The sequence below is a fragment of the Budorcas taxicolor genome, chromosome 22 (assembly GCF_023091745.1).
Source record: "Budorcas taxicolor isolate Tak-1 chromosome 22, Takin1.1, whole genome shotgun sequence".
NCBI lineage: Eukaryota > Metazoa > Chordata > Mammalia > Artiodactyla > Bovidae > Budorcas > Budorcas taxicolor.
Window position 1 is genome coordinate 50,986,941 of NC_068931.1, and position 18,407 is coordinate 51,005,347.

The 18,407-nt window shown below is 43.8% G+C and overlaps 1 protein-coding gene across 1 annotated transcript; it reads left to right on the forward strand.

Moving 5' to 3' along the window:
• Positions 1–392: 392 nt before the first annotated feature.
• Positions 393–16,926, forward strand: ELAC1 (elaC ribonuclease Z 1). Its single transcript, XM_052660481.1, has 4 exons — positions 393–450; positions 7,276–7,440; positions 14,160–14,627; positions 16,269–16,926. Exons 2-4 carry the CDS (start codon positions 7,284–7,286, stop codon positions 16,733–16,735), a joined length of 1,092 nt encoding a protein of 363 aa, XP_052516441.1. The 5' UTR covers positions 393–450; positions 7,276–7,283; the 3' UTR covers positions 16,736–16,926.
• The last annotated feature ends 1,481 nt before the right edge of the window (positions 16,927–18,407 follow it).

Genomic DNA, 18,407 nt, shown 5'->3' on the forward strand with positions numbered 1-18,407 from the left:
AAAACATCAACGTTACACGGCAAAAAAGAAAAAAAAAAAAAGGCCATACAGTAGGGACTTCTCTGGCGGTCCAAGTAGTTAAGACCTTGGGCTTCAAGGGCAGGGGGTGAGGGTCTGATCGCTGGTTGCAGAACTAAGATCCCACATGCCCCCAAGCAGTGGGCAAAAAATAAAAAAGCAACCCACACAGCGGGCATTTTTCACTTCAGGCGCTCTGGTCCTCCCGGGATACCGCAGCCGTCTTAGGGGCCTTCCCACTCGCCGCGGGACAGAGCTTCGGACCCGCAGCCCAGCCTCACGCCGGGGTCGCGCTCCGCGGAGAACCACCGAGCGCGGACCTCCGGCGCCTCCTAGAGCGGTGGGTCGCGGGCTCGGCCGGCGGCGCACTTCCGCCCGCGCGCGTCGCCGCCCCGCGGACGGCCGGGCCTCGCCGCGGGCCTCGGGGAGTGGGTGAGTGGGGCAGGGCGCGCCCGAGGTGGGGGACGGGCCGGGGTCTGCGCCACCGAGGCCTCCCCCGCGCCCGCCAAACCGGTCGAGCGCTCGGCGACCCGCGGAGTCGCGGGCTGGGCCGGAAGCCAAGGACCCGAGCCGGGGAGCTGGGACGCGCCTTGTCCACCCACCGCCCCTCATCGCGCCTGCTTACCCCGACCTGCGGGCCGAGGACACCCTGCCCCGCGCCTCTGCCGCCTCCCACCCTCCTTTTGCTCGATAGGCGTGGAGGAGCTGCTGGGGCCGGCCGACTGTCGGAGACCCGGCCTCTGGCCACGGCTGGCTAGGCCTTGGCCTCGCAAAGGCCACTCTCTGTGCAGAGGGCCTCGGCCCTTTCATCTCTGAAATGGAGGATGACAGGACCTGCCCTGCCTGCACCGCTTGGGTGGATTGCAGGCTTGGCACCGCCTCTGCCTGAAAACTCCTTCGGAGCCCGACAGTCTTTAAAATCTTCCGGGGAGCTTCCCCAGTGCTGAGAACCCCAGAACCGCCGGGCGATTGTAGTCTGCAGCCAGGACTGAGAACCACGAACCCAGTGTCAAGTGGGCTACTGAGCTCGATCGTGTGTTGTGTTCTCGCTAGGAATGTGTACTATGAGAAAGCAAACGGCTTTGTTTTGTTTTGTTGTCCAAGAAGACAAGACCCAAAACTTGGTTTGCTTACTTATTTCCTAGTGGTGCATAACGCGCACCAGTGATTAAATTTCTGGTTACTTCCCGACCTAGTGGAAGAGTTGGTTGTTTGGCTTGCTTTTAAGCTTTTTATTATGGAAACTTTCAAATCTATACAAAAACAGAATCGTGTACAGAATGTACCAACTCATGTACTAATCGCTAATCGATCTAGTTTCATCTGGCACCCTCACCCCCACTGGATTATTTTAAAGCAAATCAAAATGTACCATTTCATCCATTAAATACTGGCTTATGTTTATACAACACAGTAACTCCTTGACCCTAACACCATTATCAGTCTCATAAGAATCTCCTGTTACTATCTGGTGAAGTTTGCATTTCCCCTATTCTCTCATTTTTTCCCCCCTCCCATCATCTGATTGGCCAAATCAGGATTCAAACAAGTTAGACATGTTACATTTGTTTGATGGCTCATATCTCTTTGTCTCCTCTCTCTTGATTATTATTTTTCCTAGTATTTAGGTTGTTGAAAAAGTCAAGTCATTTGTCCTGTAATGTTTCTTACATACTGAATTTTGCTTTTTCCTTCCCTGTGGTGTGCTCGAATAAACTGGTGTTTAGAAGACAGCCTTTTCCAGATACAGGTTATGTTTTTTGGCAAGAAAACCTCCTCGGTTACTGTGTGCTTCATATTGCGTCACAGCAGGAGTTGGATTAGGTCTTGTCTCTGTGGTGTTAAGATTGATCACTGGCTCTTTTCCATACAAATTGTATTGCAGGGTGACTGATCAGGGAGTTACAGAAGGATACTGATAACTACAGAAGGAATGAGAGAATATCACCTTTTGACAACCCCTAATGAAATAATGGTTCCTGGAAAGGATCATTAATGGCTGCTAACATCAGATAAAGAGAGACAGCTAGACAGCCTGTGCTCCCTGGTAGAACTTACCAATACCACTTATTACATATACTTAGATGATGGATGGGGGATAAAGAGGAAACAGGATTGACCTTGAGTTGATAATTGTTGAAGCTCAGTGTGACAGTACATTATACTAATCTCTCTCCTTTTGTGTGTTTTTGAAATTTTGCATAACAAAAGTTTTTGGTTTGTTTTTTTTTTTTTAATTGTTGACTAGTGAGTTCAGGTCAGCCTGATCCATCCATTATAGTTCTCCACTAGCCTTTCACTAACTGGTTCTCAAAACTGACTGCATGTTAAGATCACAGGGGAAGAATTTTTCTTATTCAGTTCTAAAACACATGTCTTGTGGAATTTCCTGTTGATAGTTCTGGGATGGAGCCCAATGATTGATATGTTTTAAAAGATCTCCACCCCACAACCCACACAGCAGGTGGATGGTACATCTCTCCACCCCGCACATGAGTCTTTAGGTTATTGCTAGTGACCTTTCTATGCCTTACTCCACATTTTCACTTCCAAGATCAAGACTTCCTCTGATAACTCTATAGTTTAATTTGCAAAGGTTTCTGATTGGACTGCAGTTTGCAAGAGCCAGAAGAGTAAAGAGTATACAGAAAGTCTGTATACTGGGTGATTAGTACTCCAGGATTCTGTACCACTGGCTTAGATCTACTATCAGTTACACATGCAAAGTGTTTATATTCTATTATACCTTCTGCATTTATTACCTTAAATTTTTGACTTTCTGTATTCTCTTTACTCTTCTGGCTCTTGCAAACTGCAGTCCAATCAGAAAGCCTTTGCAAATTAACCTATAGAGTTATCAGAGGAAGCCTTGATCTTGGAAGTGAAAATGTGGAGTAAGGCATAGAAAGGTCACTAGCAACAACCTAAAGACTCATGTGTGGTGTGGAGAGATGTACCACCCACCTGCTATGTGGGTTGTGGGGCGGGGGCAGGGAGTTGACTGTACTCCCAGTGGACAGGGAGGTGAGGGGACACATAGTCAGAAAAGCATGTTTAGCTTTATGACACATTTTTTTTAAAGTCATGAAGTAAATTAAATGCAAAATAAAGTCAAATAGGTAAATAAAATGCTGCTTATTGCAACCAAAAACAATTCAAGGATTTTTTTAAAAAGTTAATCTCCACCACCATCATTTTAATCACCCCCAGGATAACCACTGTAGCAGTACGGTGTGTATCTTTCCTCACCAGACTATCTCTGTCTTGCAAAACATAGATGTTTGGGCATTGTTATAAACATGAGATTATACCATAGCCATCTGTAACTTTTCTCATTGTCATCCCTTCAGTGCAGGAGCCACAGACCTGGCTGGACTGTAGAACAGATAGTTCATGGTATGAATGTACAATGAAATACTCAGTTGTTTCCATATTGATATTTATCTATCTATATATTCAGATGGTTTCCAAATTTTACCCACTTTAAAAGTTTCACAGTAAATATCACTGTACATAGATCCTTTATTTCTGTAAGGTAGATTCCCAATAATGGGATTGCTGGATTAAAGTACATTGCTCGGTTTTGTTGGTAATATGTGTTGCCAGGTTACCCTCCCAAAACATAATAGCAGTTCATGCTTCTACCACTAGTAAAATGTAGGTACCCATTTTTCCTTGTCTGGGTTACCACTGGGTAGCATTAATATTTGCCAGCCGATGTGTGGCAAATGATGGCTCTTTTTTCTTTAATTTGCATTTCCTCTCACTATTGGAGGACTGAGAGTTTTCATGCTTATTGGCCCTTTGGATTTCTTTTGTGAATTTCCTGTGTATATTCATTGTTTTTGTTTTCTATTCTGTACTTTTCTTTTTTAATGCATTTGCTTGAACCATTTCTTAGGGGCATTAACCCATTATCAAACAGTACAGTTTTTTCCGAATTTTTTTTTTTCTGGCGGGGGGAGGTCCTTTGACATTAAGAGTCTTTTGATATATGAAAATTTTTATGTAGCAAAAATGTCTTTTTAAAAGCTTTGTGTTTCATGTCATGCCAGTAAGGGATTTTCATCCCCAAATTTGTATACATATTCTCCTGATTTTTTTGAACACTTTTTTTGGACCTGAAAGGTCCAAATTTAAATGTGAAACATTTAAATTTCTAAATCATGTGGAATGTATTTTTATATATGATGCAAGATAAGAATCTTGCTTGACTTTTTCTGAGAAAATAACCAGTTATGTCAGTGTCATTCATTTTAAAAAGCCACCCTTTTTACATTTCTGTTATATATTGATTTCTGTGTGTATGTGGGTTTATTTCCAGACTATCCCTTCTCTTACTTACAACTTTATGTTTGTGGCCAATAATATATCTTTCCATTGTGCGTGATTAGTGTCATGTTGCTACCTAGAAAAGTAAATCACTACTCACTGCTTTGTGTACTTTTCTTGCCCATTCTCAGACGTACTTTTTTTCTTTCATGTGATCTTTGGGTTATGTTTGTTCCAAGATGAATCGTACTGGAAATCTGATGGAATTTGTGTTAAATATACATGCATTAATTATGGAAAGATAGGCATTTCTGTGATAGTAAATCTCCTATCAGAGAAGCTAATGGGTTTCTCTCTTTGAGTCTTTTAGGGCCTGTTCCTTTCTTGTTAACTTTATTTCTAGCTATAATACTTTTTTTTTTCTCTTGTGACTGAGGGTTTTTTTTTCATTTTTGCAAAGACTGAGAAAAGTTTTTGATAGGTTTCTTTCCCCCTGTAGATAAACATTTATCCAGCTCTCTGTCAAGTTTTCCTGTTTTAGTAATTTTTCTTAAACTTACATGTTTGTTTCCTTCCTTGCCATCCATGTGGATGATCTGTAATTGGTTATATATAACTTTGGCAAATAGATGGGGAGACAGTGGAAGCTGACTTTATTTTTTGGGGGCTCCCAAATCACTGCAGATGGTGACTGCAGCCATGAAATTAAAAGAGGCTTACTCCTTGGAAGGAAAGTTATGACCAACCTAAACAGCATATTAAAAAGCAGAGACATTACTTTGCCAACAAAGGTCCATCTAGTCAAGGCTATCATTTTTTCAGTTGTCATGTATGGATGTGAGAGTTGTAGTCTAAAGAAAGCTGAGCACTGAAGAATTGATGCTTTTGAACTGTAGTGTTGGAGAAGACTCTTGAGAGTCCCTTGGACAGCAAGGAGATCAAACCAGTCCATCCTAAAGGAGATCAGTCCTGAGTGTTCATTGGAAGGGCTGATGTTGAAGCTGAAACTCCAATAGTTTGGCCACCTGATGTGAAGAACTGACTCATTTGAAAATACCCTGATGCTGGGAAAGATTGAAGGCAGGAGGAGAAGGTGACGACAGAGGATGAGATGGTTGGATGGTATCACCAACTCAATGGACATGAGTTTGAGCAAGCTCTGGGAGTTGGTGATGGACAGGGAAGCCTGGCGTGCTGCAATCCATGGGGTCGTGAAGAGTCGGACACAACTGAGCGACTGAACCGAACTGAACTGAAGTTTGAGTTTATTTTACTTGGTGCATATCTCCTGTCACAGAACTGTATCAGAGGGGTTTCCCTGGTGGCCCAGTAGTTAGGAATCTGCCTTGCAGTGCCTGGGGCACCGCAGTGAGAAGCCTACACACCAAATGAGGAGGGGCCCCCACTTGCTACAGATAGAGAAAGCCTGAGTGCAGCAGTGAAGACCTACTGCAGCCAAAAAATAAATCAATAAATAAATTTTTAATAAAAGGAACTGTATCAGAGATAGATATGCCCAAAAATAGTGAAAGGAAAAAGAGAGATCAGGAGTTGGCAGAAATCTACACACTCAACAGGTTGTTGCTGATCACTTGTGAGAGCAGAAGCCTGAGCGCTAACCCCTCACGGAGCCACTTGTCAGGGGAGTGAGACCTTCCCTCAGCGCTACTGTGTGTTACTCGCATTACTGTCGAGCGTTGTAGCGCTTTGTTGTGGTTTCTGATGGTTCAGAGAAAGGGCTGCTCACCAGAGAGAGATCGCTTGGTGAGCATAATTAAGTTCCCTCTCTTGCCCAGAACCTCGCTAGAGTTGTTTATTGTTTATTAGAAGGATTTTCAAAAAAATTAATCAGCAGGAAGTACAGAGTCCTCATATACCCACTCCCCATCAACCCCCCCCATCAGTTTCCCCTAATGTTGACATCTTACATTAGTGTGGTACAACAGTGATGAGCCAATATGATACACAGTTTACATTAGGGCTCATTCACATTTTGTGTTGTATATACTACTATGGGTTTTGACCAATGTATGATGACATGTGTGTGTCTTTACTGTATCATACAGAATAGTTTTACTGCCCTAAAACCCCATCCCTCCCTCCCTTCCCCCGCAAACCACTGTCTTTTTACTGTCCCCATAGTTTTGCCTTTTCCAGAATGTCGTGTGGTTGGAATTCAACTACAGTTTGGTTTTATATATACACACATATATATAATTTTCTGTTTGTTTTTGGTTGCGCTGGGTCTTCGTTGCTGCACAGGCTTTTCTCTAGTTAAAGCGAGCAGGTTGCAGTTGCTGTGCACAAGCTTCTCATTCTGATGGCTTCTCTTTTTTCCGTTCCCGGGCTCTAAAACACAGGCTCAATAGTTGTGGTGCACAAGCTTAGTTGCTCCACAGCACGTGGGATCTTCCCAGACCAGGGACTGAACCTGTGTCTCCTGCATTGGCAAGTGGATTCTTTACTACCGAGCCACCAGGGAGGGCTTCCCAGGTGGCTCAGACGGTAAAGAATCCACCTCAGTGCAGGAGACCTGGGTTCTATCCCTGGGTCAGGAAGATCCCCTGGAGAAGGGCATAGCAACCCACTCCAGTATTCTTGCCTGGAGAATTCCATGGACAGAGGAGTCTAGCGGGCTACAGTCTATGGGGTCGCAAAGAGTTGGACACAGCTGAGTGACTAACACTTTCAGTTTCACCAGGGAAGCCCTCAACTGTAGTTTTTAATTAACTGAGTTTGGCTTTTTTTTTTTTAATTCATTTTTATTTGCGTGAGCAGTCATACAAGGTTTGGTAATTTGTAGCTTTAACTGATTAAGAGTTACTAAAATCTTTCTTTAGATTTCTGTGGAAAACTATGAGAGAACAGGAATCCACACTGTTCTCAATATATAGAAGTTAGATAACCGTGAAACTCACAAGAACCTGTTTTCGGCGATTTTGAGCAGTGGTGTGTGATCATCCCTAAGTGATCTTCTCGTTGCAGGGTGGAAGATGTCTATGGATGTGACATTTCTGGGGACAGGTGCAGCATACCCATCCCCGACCCGGGGTGCCTCCGCGCTGGTCCTGCGGTGTGAAGGCGAGTGCTGGCTCTTTGACTGTGGGGAGGGAACCCAGACACAGCTTATGAAGAGCCAACTTAAAGCAGGTGAGTGTGCGTTCTGGTTTCTGATTAGGGCTGCGTCTTGCTCGTCCTCATTTTCTTGGCTCTCCTTGGGCCTTCTAATCAGAAGCAACCCCATCAGCCCTGGCAAGACTTGGAAGGCATTCAGGCATCTGGCCACACCCAGATGCCTAGATGAACTAGCTGAATGACTGCCCAGCTTACTTCCTCCTTCTCCTTCCCTCCCTTCAGTCCTTCACTTTTCATTCTTCCTGTAAATTGAAGAGCAAGGATCTACATAGGCTTAGGGCATGGAGGATGGAGTGGGGTACATCGGACACATTAAAAAGACACTGCTCAAGCACGGGAACGCACTTACTTCCCCCAGGAGATGGGTGTAAGTATCATGAGAGGGCAGTAGGTGTTCTGAGGAGTGAGCTGTTCTTTTCCGCTTGGGGTCATCAGAGAAGACATCTGAGAGGGGGTGATCTGTGAGCTGTTGAAGGAGGCGGCAGGGCTCCCTGGGCTGGGGAGAAGAAGGGCATTCTGGCCAGAGGGAACAGAGCGAGCCTTGCCCCAGGCCCACCGAAGGATCCAGTGTTCACAGAACCTTGGCCCAGAGTCAAGTAGACCAGGATTCCAGTCCCAGCTGTGTCTCTGCTTATCACGTTAGAAGATCAGCAAGCTTAAGCTTTTCTTTTCTCATCTTTAAAATGGGGTTGAAACCCCCCTATCAGGGCTTTTCGGATGGCTCAGCTGGTAAAGAATCTGCCTGCAATGCAGGAGACCCCGGTTCAATTCCTGGGTTGGGAAGATCCACTGGACAAGAGATAGGCTACCCACTCCAGTATTCTTGGGCTTCCCTTCTGGCTCAGCTGGTAAAGAATCTGCTTGCAATGCAGGAGACCTGAGTTCGATCCCTGGGTTGGGAAGATCCCCTGGAGAAGGGAAAGGCTGCCTACTCCAGTATTCTGGCCTGGAGAATTCCATGGACTGTATAGTCCATGGGGTCGCAAAGAGTCAGCACGACTGAGTGACTCACTTCTCTTAAAACCTCCACTTAAAAGGGGTGATGTAAGAATTGTATATAATAATCCCGTCTCTGTGTGGTTGTCTCCTTCTCATCAGTTAAATCTCAACCCAAATGTTGTCTCCTCAAAGGCTTTCCCTAAACCTCTTGGGTTAAGTAATTTCTCCCTTATCCCAGGCATTCTCCTGTTTTGTGCTGTTTCTGCTGACCCTTTAGCATCATCAGTGTCTAAATTATGTCATTTAGGTAGTTGTTTCTGTGTTCCCCGTGTGTCTCCCTGTACGACTGGGCTCAGTGAGCATGTGCACACCTGGCAGATGCCTAGTAATAGCTATTAATGCCTGAGTAAGATGTTCAGCACTTAGTACAGGGCCTCTCACTTGTTAGATCTTGATAAATGGCAGTTATTGAAATTACTCCTACGGCTCATCACAGTACCTGGCATTTAATGACTAAAAGAAAGATAGCTGTAGCATCCAAGGATCCCTTGGTCTAGTGGTGGAAACTGACTGCAGACAGTCATGGTGTGATGTGATAAGTAGGATTAAAGAGGTGTTTTCTAGCTACTTTTGAAGCACAAAGGAGGAGGACACTAACTGTATCTGTGTGTTCAGAGAAAGCGACTCAGAGACAGTAACAGTTGAGAGAGGATATAAGAGATGAATAGAAGTTTCTCTGGGAGGAGAAGCAGGGATGGATATTCAGGGAACAGATGACAGAGTGAGCAGGAAGTAAGGGAGTTTCCAGAGACATGACATGTTTGGGGAATCCTAAGCCATCCAGCACTCTGAGTACTTGACTGCAGAGATGAGAGACAGGAATGCTTAAAGTGAGGGCCGGCTGTGAAGACTTCTGTGGTATTCTAAGGTATCTGGACGTTATTATTTCAGTCTGTTGTCAACAAGGAATCATTAAATACCTTTTAAACCAAGAAATGACATGGTCTGATTTGTGTTTTAGGACAGTTTTCCAATAGCAAATGTATTGGGGGAGAGAGTATCGGGAGAGTGGCATCAGGCCCAAGACAGTTGCATTCACCTGGTGAGAGAGAGAAGATGAAGATGCTGGAGCAGAAAGCAGGAATAAGGATGAATTAGAGAGACTCAAAGAGATCTGTGTAGAGCCAGCAGGAGATGTGACTGAGTGAATGTCTTAGGATGTGAAGAAGTACAGAATCACTCCAAGTTATAGGTGGTGATGTCCCAGACCTAGACAGGGTTAGACAGAGTTAGGAAGAGAACTGTTGGAGGAAGGAACCAGGCGTGCCACTTGGGACAGGTGTACACAGTTCAGCCCTAATTACATACTGTCTTATGTTGAAACCCTGTGGTCAGAGCAGTGCTATGCTTTACTTCCCTGGGATCACACAAGGGTTCCTTTCTCAAGACCTGGCAGAGTAGGCACACCCCAGAGTGGTGGCTGAAATATTTAGAGAGTAGGGGTTGAGGTGGCAGGGTGATTAAAATAGAAACAAGTGGCTGTTGTATTAAGAGGTTTGGGTGTAGGGATAAGTCTCCAGTTTTTACTCAGTACCTGTGTCAGTTACCTAATGCGTGACAGATTAAAAATTTGGTGGGTTACTTGCATTTATTATCTCATCGTTTCTGTGGGTCAGGGACTTCAGGCCAGGCTTAGCTGGATTCTCTCTTTCAGGGTCTCTGTAGGCCGCAGCCCAGGTAGAGGAAGAATCGATTTCAGAGCTCACTCAGGTTGTTGGCAGAATCCTTCCAGGTGTTGAATGAAGGCTGCCGCGGCAACTCGAGGCCTGCTGTAGGTCCTGGTCATGGGGGTTTCTGCTGCAGGCTAGCTTGCTTCCTTTTACTGCCTGGAAGGGAGAAACAGACTGAAGAGCAAGTCTGCCAGCAAGATGGACTCTTAGAACATAATCGCATTGCATCCTTGTGCCGTGTTTCACTGGTTAGAAGCAAGTGCCCAGTCCCACCCACACTCAAGAGAAGGAATTATAGAGGGATGTGGGCAGCTGGAGGCAAGGGCCATGGGTTCTTCCCTAACTCTATTTGCCTTAATACCTTTCTCTCATGTTTTATATTTTACAATTATTTTTCAACAGATCACAAAGCTCAAGCTTTTTAAAATAAAAGTTTAGCCAAGAAATAATAATACTAAAATAAAATCTAAAGGGAACCTTTACCTTACTAAATTTTTATTGATTTAAAAAAAAGAATTCCTGGCCTCAGGGGGGAGATGATATGGTAATCCCTGAACATCAGCTAAGACACTCTAGCACTTCTAAAGCCCCAATCTCAACCTGGAATCCTCAATACATCTTGGTTTCTCTCAGTAACCAAATATGGACCCATCACTGTTGGAGTCTTTGAAACCCTTTTAGCTTATACTACCTCCTGGGTAATAATATTTTCTGGGTTTCATAAGGAAGTACTTTCTGTCTGTCTAAATATACTTCTTTCAACTTTCCATGGTCCTGATATCCAAGCATCTGATTAAAAAGTGTGGGTTTGTCATATCTTTTTTTTTTTTCATAATTTTAAAGGTGAGCTTAAGCTTTTTTCCCCCCTCAAAAATAATTACAAAAAAGTATTATACAAGTATAATTTTAAAATGATTATAAGTATACATGCTCATTGTAAAAGTTTAAACAAAGCAGGAAAATATAAATAAGGAAATCCCAAATCTCCCTCTCTGGTCAGTGAATTTCCTGTATATATAGTATGGTAATGGTGCAGGTATATTTGTGTGTGTGTTTGTATATAATTTTGCATAAATGCTATCAAACTATATTTGATACGGCTTTTTTTTTTCCAACTGAATAGTATGTGTCAATAATGTGTTGTAGACGTTTTCCTACAGCAGTAAATATCGGTGCATCCTTCCTTTGGGCGTAGAGGATGCTTAGTCTTCTACTCCTCTGTGGATGGCATTTTCCCTGGTAATTTTCGTGTTCTTAAGTGAAAGGGAACTCATGCATTTTTCTTTTTTCATTTGATAGCTTCCTCTTACCTTTGATAATTGTGGTTGCCATTCCTTCTCCCACTGAAATCAAGTTTCTTAAAAAATGAAATGTTTGTCTTCCATGAAACTGTGATAACTGTGGAAAGTTACTTTCTCTTACCTAACATGTCTCACTTGCTTTGAGTTCACTGATCCTTTGGTATTCAGCTTTGGCTGTGCTTTGCAGTAAATAGAGAGAGGCCCGGAAAGTCTGACTTGGCAGTTTTGAGGTCAGTGTGAGACCAGGACTCAACAACTGATGTAGTTCTTTTGTCTGCTGATTCTTTAGGTCCCACTTGGGAGGGTGGGGGGCTGTTGGCAGCCCAGATAGCAGAAAGGGGGAAATGAAAGGGTTCCAGAAGTCCAAAAACAGCAAAAACAAAGACTACACCAAGACAACAGAAAGGAGTATGTTGGGGAAACTTCTAGCGTGCCTCTTGGGGATTCCCAAGGTTCAAGATCAGCCCCTACCTGGTCTATTGCTCTCTGCTACAGTACCTGGCTTGATGTAGTAACACTGAGAAGACTCGCTTGGAGCACACTGTTACCTGGATGTCACAGGACAGATCCCATCACAATAAACTGTTCCTGTTCTTTTATGGTATCAAGTGTTTGAAGTAGGTGGGCCATGAGCTTGGACTGGAAGCAGTTGTTATATTAAAAATATGTTAATTGTGATTGTTACTTTCAAAGGGCTTTGTGGTGCATCTCTGAAAACGCTGATGTGGCATCCTGCCACGCACCAGGAGTAAATTCAGTTTGTTGTTCAGTCGCTCAGTCATGTCTGACTGTTTTGAGACCCCGTGGACTGTAAGCCCAGCGGGTGTTTCAGTCCATGGGATTCTCCAGGCAAGAATACCAGAGTGGGTTGCCATGCCCTCCCCCAGGGGATAGTCCCGACCTAGGAATTGAACCTGCATCTCCTATTGTGGCAGGCAGATTTTTTACCACTGAGCCACCAGGAAAACCCATACAGTTTACCATTGGCTAAATCAAGTTACAGCCTACATCAATATGCACTGGAAGAGCTGCTGTATTAGTTCAGACCGAAAGGAAGGGATGGACCCACGTGCCTTTATGTCACACCATGGGGGGTTTACCCTTGCACTCCAGCATCTGTTGCCTGCCTCCTTCTCCTTGGTCCTTCAACTCACTCCCTTTCTCCCTCCCTCCTCCCTCCTCCCTGTCCTCTCCTCCCTCATCCCCCTTGCTTTTTCCTCCTTCTCCTTCTGTCTCATCCAGGCAAGCAGGCTCTGGCTTGGTTAGTTAGTCTTTGGCCAGTGTGGAGTCCTTAAAAGGCAATTTTGGTTTCAGGCACTGATCCAGTCCGTTGGAGCCAAAGGAACGTTTGTTAGCATGCTTGAAGTACATACTTGCTGTTCTCAGAGGGAGCAGCAGGGGGCGGTGTAACTGCCAGATACTTTCACATGAGGCCTAGCTGATAAACTTAGTTCAGTTCAGTTCAGTCGCTCAGTCGTGTCTGACTCTTTGGGACCCCATGAATTGCAGCACGCCAGGCCTCCCTGTCCATCACCACCTCCCGGAGTTTACCCAAACTCATGTCCATCGAGTCAATGATGCCATCCAGCCATCTCATCCTCTGTCGTCCCCTTCTCCTCCTGCTCCCAATCCCTCCCAGCATCAGAGTCTTTTGCAATGAGTCAACTCTTCTCATGAGGTGGCCAAAGTACTGGAGTTTTAGCTTTAGCATCAGTCCTTCCAAAGAACACCCAGGGCTGATCTTCTTCAGAATGGACTGGTTGGATCTCCTTGCAGTCCAAGGGACTCTCAAGAGTCTTCTCCAACACCACAGTTCAAAAGCATCAATTCTTCGGCGCTCAGCTTTTTTCACAGTCCAACTCCCACATCCATACATGACCACAGGAAAAACCATGGCCTTGACTAGATGGACCTTCGTCGGCAAAGTAATGTCTCTGCTTTTGAACATGCTGCCTAGGTTGGTCATAACTTTTCTCCCAAGAAGTAAGCGTCTTTTAATTTCATGGCTGCAGCCACCATCTGCAGTGATTTTGGAGCCCCAAAAAATAAAGTCTGACACTGTTTCTACTGTTTCCCCATCTATTTCCCATGGAGTGATGGGACCGGATGCCATGATCTTCATTTTCTGAATGTTGAGCTTTAAGTCAACTTTTTGACTCTCCACTTTCACTTTCATCAAGAGGCTTTTTAGTTCCTCTTCACTTTCTGCCACAAGGGTGGTATCATCTGCATATCTGAGGTTATTGATATTTCTCCCAGCAGTCTTGATTCCAGCTTGTGTTTCTTCCAGTGAATCATTTTGGTACACGTTTTCCTTTTCTTTTTTCCAGTAAGAGGACGTATAGGAAAATATTCTTAAAACTGTAACACTGTATAATTTGAAGATTTTTATGGGCTTCCCTGGTGGCTCAGAGGTTAAAGAGTCTGCCTGCAATGCAGGAGACCTGGGTTCGATCCCTGGGTCAGGAAGATCCCCTGGAGAAGGAAATGGCAACCCACTCCAGTATTCTTGCCTGGAGACTCCCATGGACCGAGGAGCCTGGTAGGCTACAGTCTACAGGGTTGCAAAGAGTCAGACACGACTAAGCGATTTCACTTTCACTTTATGAAAAAAGTTATATCTTATTAAAACCTTCCAGTGAAATAATACTTGTCTTTCTTGCTTCTGGAATCATGTAGAAAAATACATGCATGTTTCAAGTAGCTTTGTGTGGGTTTTATTTCTGAAAAATTCAAAAATTTGTTTCTCTGCTTCAATCAAAAGGGAGAATTACCAAGATCTTCATCACGCATCTTCATGGAGACCATTTCTTTGGCCTTCCTGGCCTCCTCTGCACAATCAGCCTGCAGAGTGGGTCCATGGTCACCAAACAGCCCATCGAAATCTATGGCCCTGCGGGGCTTCGGGACTTTATCTGCCGAACCATGGACCTCTCTCACACGGAGCTGGTCTTCCCTTTCGTGGTCCATGAGCTGGTGCCTACAGCAGATCAGTGTCCTACGGAAGAACTGAAAGAATCTGTGCAGGTGAATAAAACAGACAGCCCTCCCCAAGAGGGAGAAGGACGAACCATCATGTTAGACTCAGAAGAAAGCTCGTACCTCCTGGTTGATGACGAACAGTTTGTTGTGAAAGCGTTTCGCCTCTTTCATCGAATACCCTCCTTTGGATTTTCCGTCGTGGAGAAGAAACGCCCAGGTAAACTCAACGCACAGAAACTGAAGGACCTGGGTGAGTGAGTGTTTGTTTTCTCCTTTCTCCTCAGTTGAGTTGTCGTGAGCTGAAGCAGGTAGAAGTGTCATAGAAGCCTTCCTTTCTTGCTTCCCAGGCCTAATGCTTACATTTTCTCCACGTACTTCCTTTTCCTGAAGTTTGTTTATTAAGGGAAATCTTTAGGGCCAGAAGACGCTATTCAGAGCAAAAAGGAAGTATGTATTTGAAGTCTCTCTTCAGCTCTTTAGAGGCACATTCTTGATCTGTCTTGTCTTCAGGTTTTACTATCTTGGTTGGTGGGGTGATGGTGGATGTCTCAGGTCTAGGCTTTTATTTTCTCACATCATCTTTTTGAAGTACATTTGAATGGCATCTTTGGTCAGATACTTTTCACCGTAGTTCTTAACCATGCAACTGCAACCAGCTGCTTTCTGAGTTTTCCTTCTTTATTGACTTGGCCTAGGCAGTCAACTTTGATTAAGTTATTAATAATTTGGTGTTTGGAACACTGCCTCAAACAGTTTTATTTATTTTTTTATTTTTTTGACTGTGCTGGGTCTTCGTTGTAGCACATGGGGTCTAGTTTCCTGGGGAATGAACCCAGGCCTCCCGCATTGGGAGCATGGAGTCTTAGCCACTGAACCACTAGGGAAGCCCCTCAACCAGCCTTATATACCTGGGTTCATCACACTTGGAAGCAAGCATTCAAAGCTTGGCTTGGGGCCCATCTAAGGCCTCGTACCTTGTCCATGCTAGGCCGTCACATGCCCAGGGCCTTCAGCACATCTCCCAAAGCAGCGCCAGGCACATCATCCCTCTAGTGTCTCCACCTTCCTTGCCATGCCGACCACAGAACCTGTGAAAAGCATGGCAGTGGTTTTCCATGTGTTCTTTTTCTTTATTTGCACAATCTCTTCTTTCTTCCCCAGCTAAAACAAAGCACTAAGTAACAAGGAAAACTGCCTTAGACCAAAGATTTTTTTAATATCTACAAACCTGTGAAAATAGCAGTGTGTTGTGAAACTGTAAACATGATCCATGTTGGAATTAGTGAATACACTCTGTTTGTACGTATTGCCCAGAGTGATCATCAGGTGTTAGTCTCGATTAATATGAGATTTAAGCCCAGTTTGGTAAGCATGGAACTGCGTCTGTTTAAAACGAAGATTGATTATGCATAACTACCTGAAATTCTCCTTGATGTTGTGATTCAAACAATCCCCTCTAACAATTTTTTTTATTACGTTAATCAGTTTGTTGGTAACTTGTCATTTAAATGGGCTCTTTAATTTTACCTGAAGATGAGCTTATTAAATACAGCACTCAAAAACTGTTATTCCCATGCACAGCAGAGGATCACAGCTGTTACCTTGACTATAATAAGGTTTTAAGGGGACTTAAGAGCTTAAACTTATCTGAAACGTGTGCTTTGAAATGTTTTAAGTACTTGGACATTGCTAATATCAATAGCCAACAATGAACTTTTAAAAAATGTATAAATATCCCAGTTTCCCACAAGTAATAAAATATTTATAACTATTATGAAAAGAATTGGATGCCTTTTCCATTTGCTATTTGCAGTGCTGTTGAAACAGACGCTCTTTAACAAGTCATAAATTCCATTCCCATGATGTGATGGTATCTGCCTCCATCTTTTAGGTGTTCCACCAGGTCCTGCCTATGGGAAGCTGAAAAACGGAATTTCTGTTGTTCTGGAAAATGGAGTTACAATTTCTCCCCAAGATGTCTTAAAGAAGCCTATTGTTGGAAGAAAAATCTGTATTTTGGGTGACTGTTCTGGGGTTGTGGATGACGGAGGAGTAAAGCTGTGCTTTGAAGCAGACCTGTTGATCCACGAAGCGACCCTGGATGACACCCAGATGGACAAAGCGAAGGAGCACGGCCACAGCACGCCACGGATGGCGGCGACGTTTGCAAAGCTGTGCCGAGCAAAGAGGCTGGTTCTGACTCACTTCAGTCAGAGGTATAAACCAGTTGCCTTGGCCAGAGAAGGAGAAGCAGATGGGATTGTAGAACTTAAAAAGCAAGCTGAATCAGTGTTAGACCTCCAAGAAGTGACTCTCGCAGAAGATTTCATGGTGATCAGCATTCCGATCAAGAAGTGAAGCCAGTATTCCTGAATGCATTCTGATGTGTCTGTAAATATGTTATTGAACCAACAGTCACATTTGGTTTCTTTTTGTTGTGGTGGTGGTGGTGGTCATCGTCGTTTTGGTCTAAAATTATTTGAGTCCTCATAATCCTGGAAAGGATGGAGTTGCATTGCTGAACTAACTCAGCATTGAGAGGGAGCAAGCTTTTTTATAATAAATCACTTTAAAAAGAATGAAACCAGCATCCTTCTTAAAGTCCAGATTTGACAAAATGATAGGCTATTCAGGTATACATGCTTTGTGCTTGCTGCCTCAGAGATTAGCCAATGCACCATGCAGTCCTGGGCTGAGCTTCTGTCTAGCTTTATTGCTGTTGTTGGCAAAGTGTGCAGGACTTGGCCCTCCTGGCTAACAATGGTATTTTGGCAGTTTGTGTTGAATCTGTTCATGTTATTAACAAAAGAGAAATGTAATGAGATATTGGATATGCAGAATTGAAGCTGGCATGTTAAATCTTGAATTCTTTGCTAGAAGACTGAAGGCAGGGTCAGGGTAGGTGTTTGGCCTTCAATTAATATTTTATTAAACTTTCCAGTTTGCTCTAAACCCAGGGTTCTCGGAGGTGATACTGCTCCCTTAGATGGAATTTTGAAGTTGTGGGATGTTTCTTGTCAAAACTAGGAGGGGTTACTACCAGCAGTTAGTCAGTACAGGGCAGGATGCTAGATTGTAGAGAATTTTGGTCAGTCCTAAACAATGGAGAATTATCTCATCCCACAATGCATATTGCAGGTCTGTTGAAACACACATCAAATTAAAACTTAGACTCCTGCTGTGAACATACTTTATAAAAATTCAGTGACATAGGGGGCATGAACCACTGGTCTCCTTGCATGGCCCTACAATAAACCTTTCTCTGCTCAAAAAGAAAAAAAAGAAATAGTGATGTAATGAGCTGAACTACGAGGTAAGTCAAATTCTGCAACAAATCCTAAAAAGCTAGCTAAGTGAATATATTGGAATGTCACATCAAACATTATTTGTCAGAAATGAGCTATGGGCTGGAGCTTGTGAATCTGGAGGTTAAAAAATGACTATATGTCCAACTTGGGTTTAATTTACGTGTTCTGATAAATAATTATTTGAGCACCATTTTAGTAAAATGTTCTTTCTAGAATAGCTTTTCCTGCTGAGTTGCCTTCCACCTCCCTTCTGTCTGTCATGGGGTATCTCTGACTCATTTGCCCACAGTATTTCTCAAAATGTATTACATGGAAAGGTAGTCTCAAGTACTGATTCAGTCAAAACAGTTCCCTAATCAAACTGGTTTGGGGAACCCTGTATACTGTGGGTCCCTCTGGCAGAGCTGTAATGCCCACCAATGTATTAAAATAGCATTGCTTCAGTGATCACCAGCCCAGCTGTGATGCCAGAAAGACCTGATTTCAGAGTCCCATTCCCTCTGTGCTCTGAAGCACGGTCCTTAAATCTGCTGATCTTTAGCTTGCTCATCTCTAAAAGTGAGAAAAATAATAGTAAGACCTACCTCTAGGAGTGCTGTAAAGATTAAATAATGACAGTATAAAAGGAGCATAGCACATTGCTTCAAGGCACGAAGTCCTAAAGTACAGAGGCTTGTCAACTGAACCCCTTTCTAAAGTCATATTTCACCGTATACTATCTG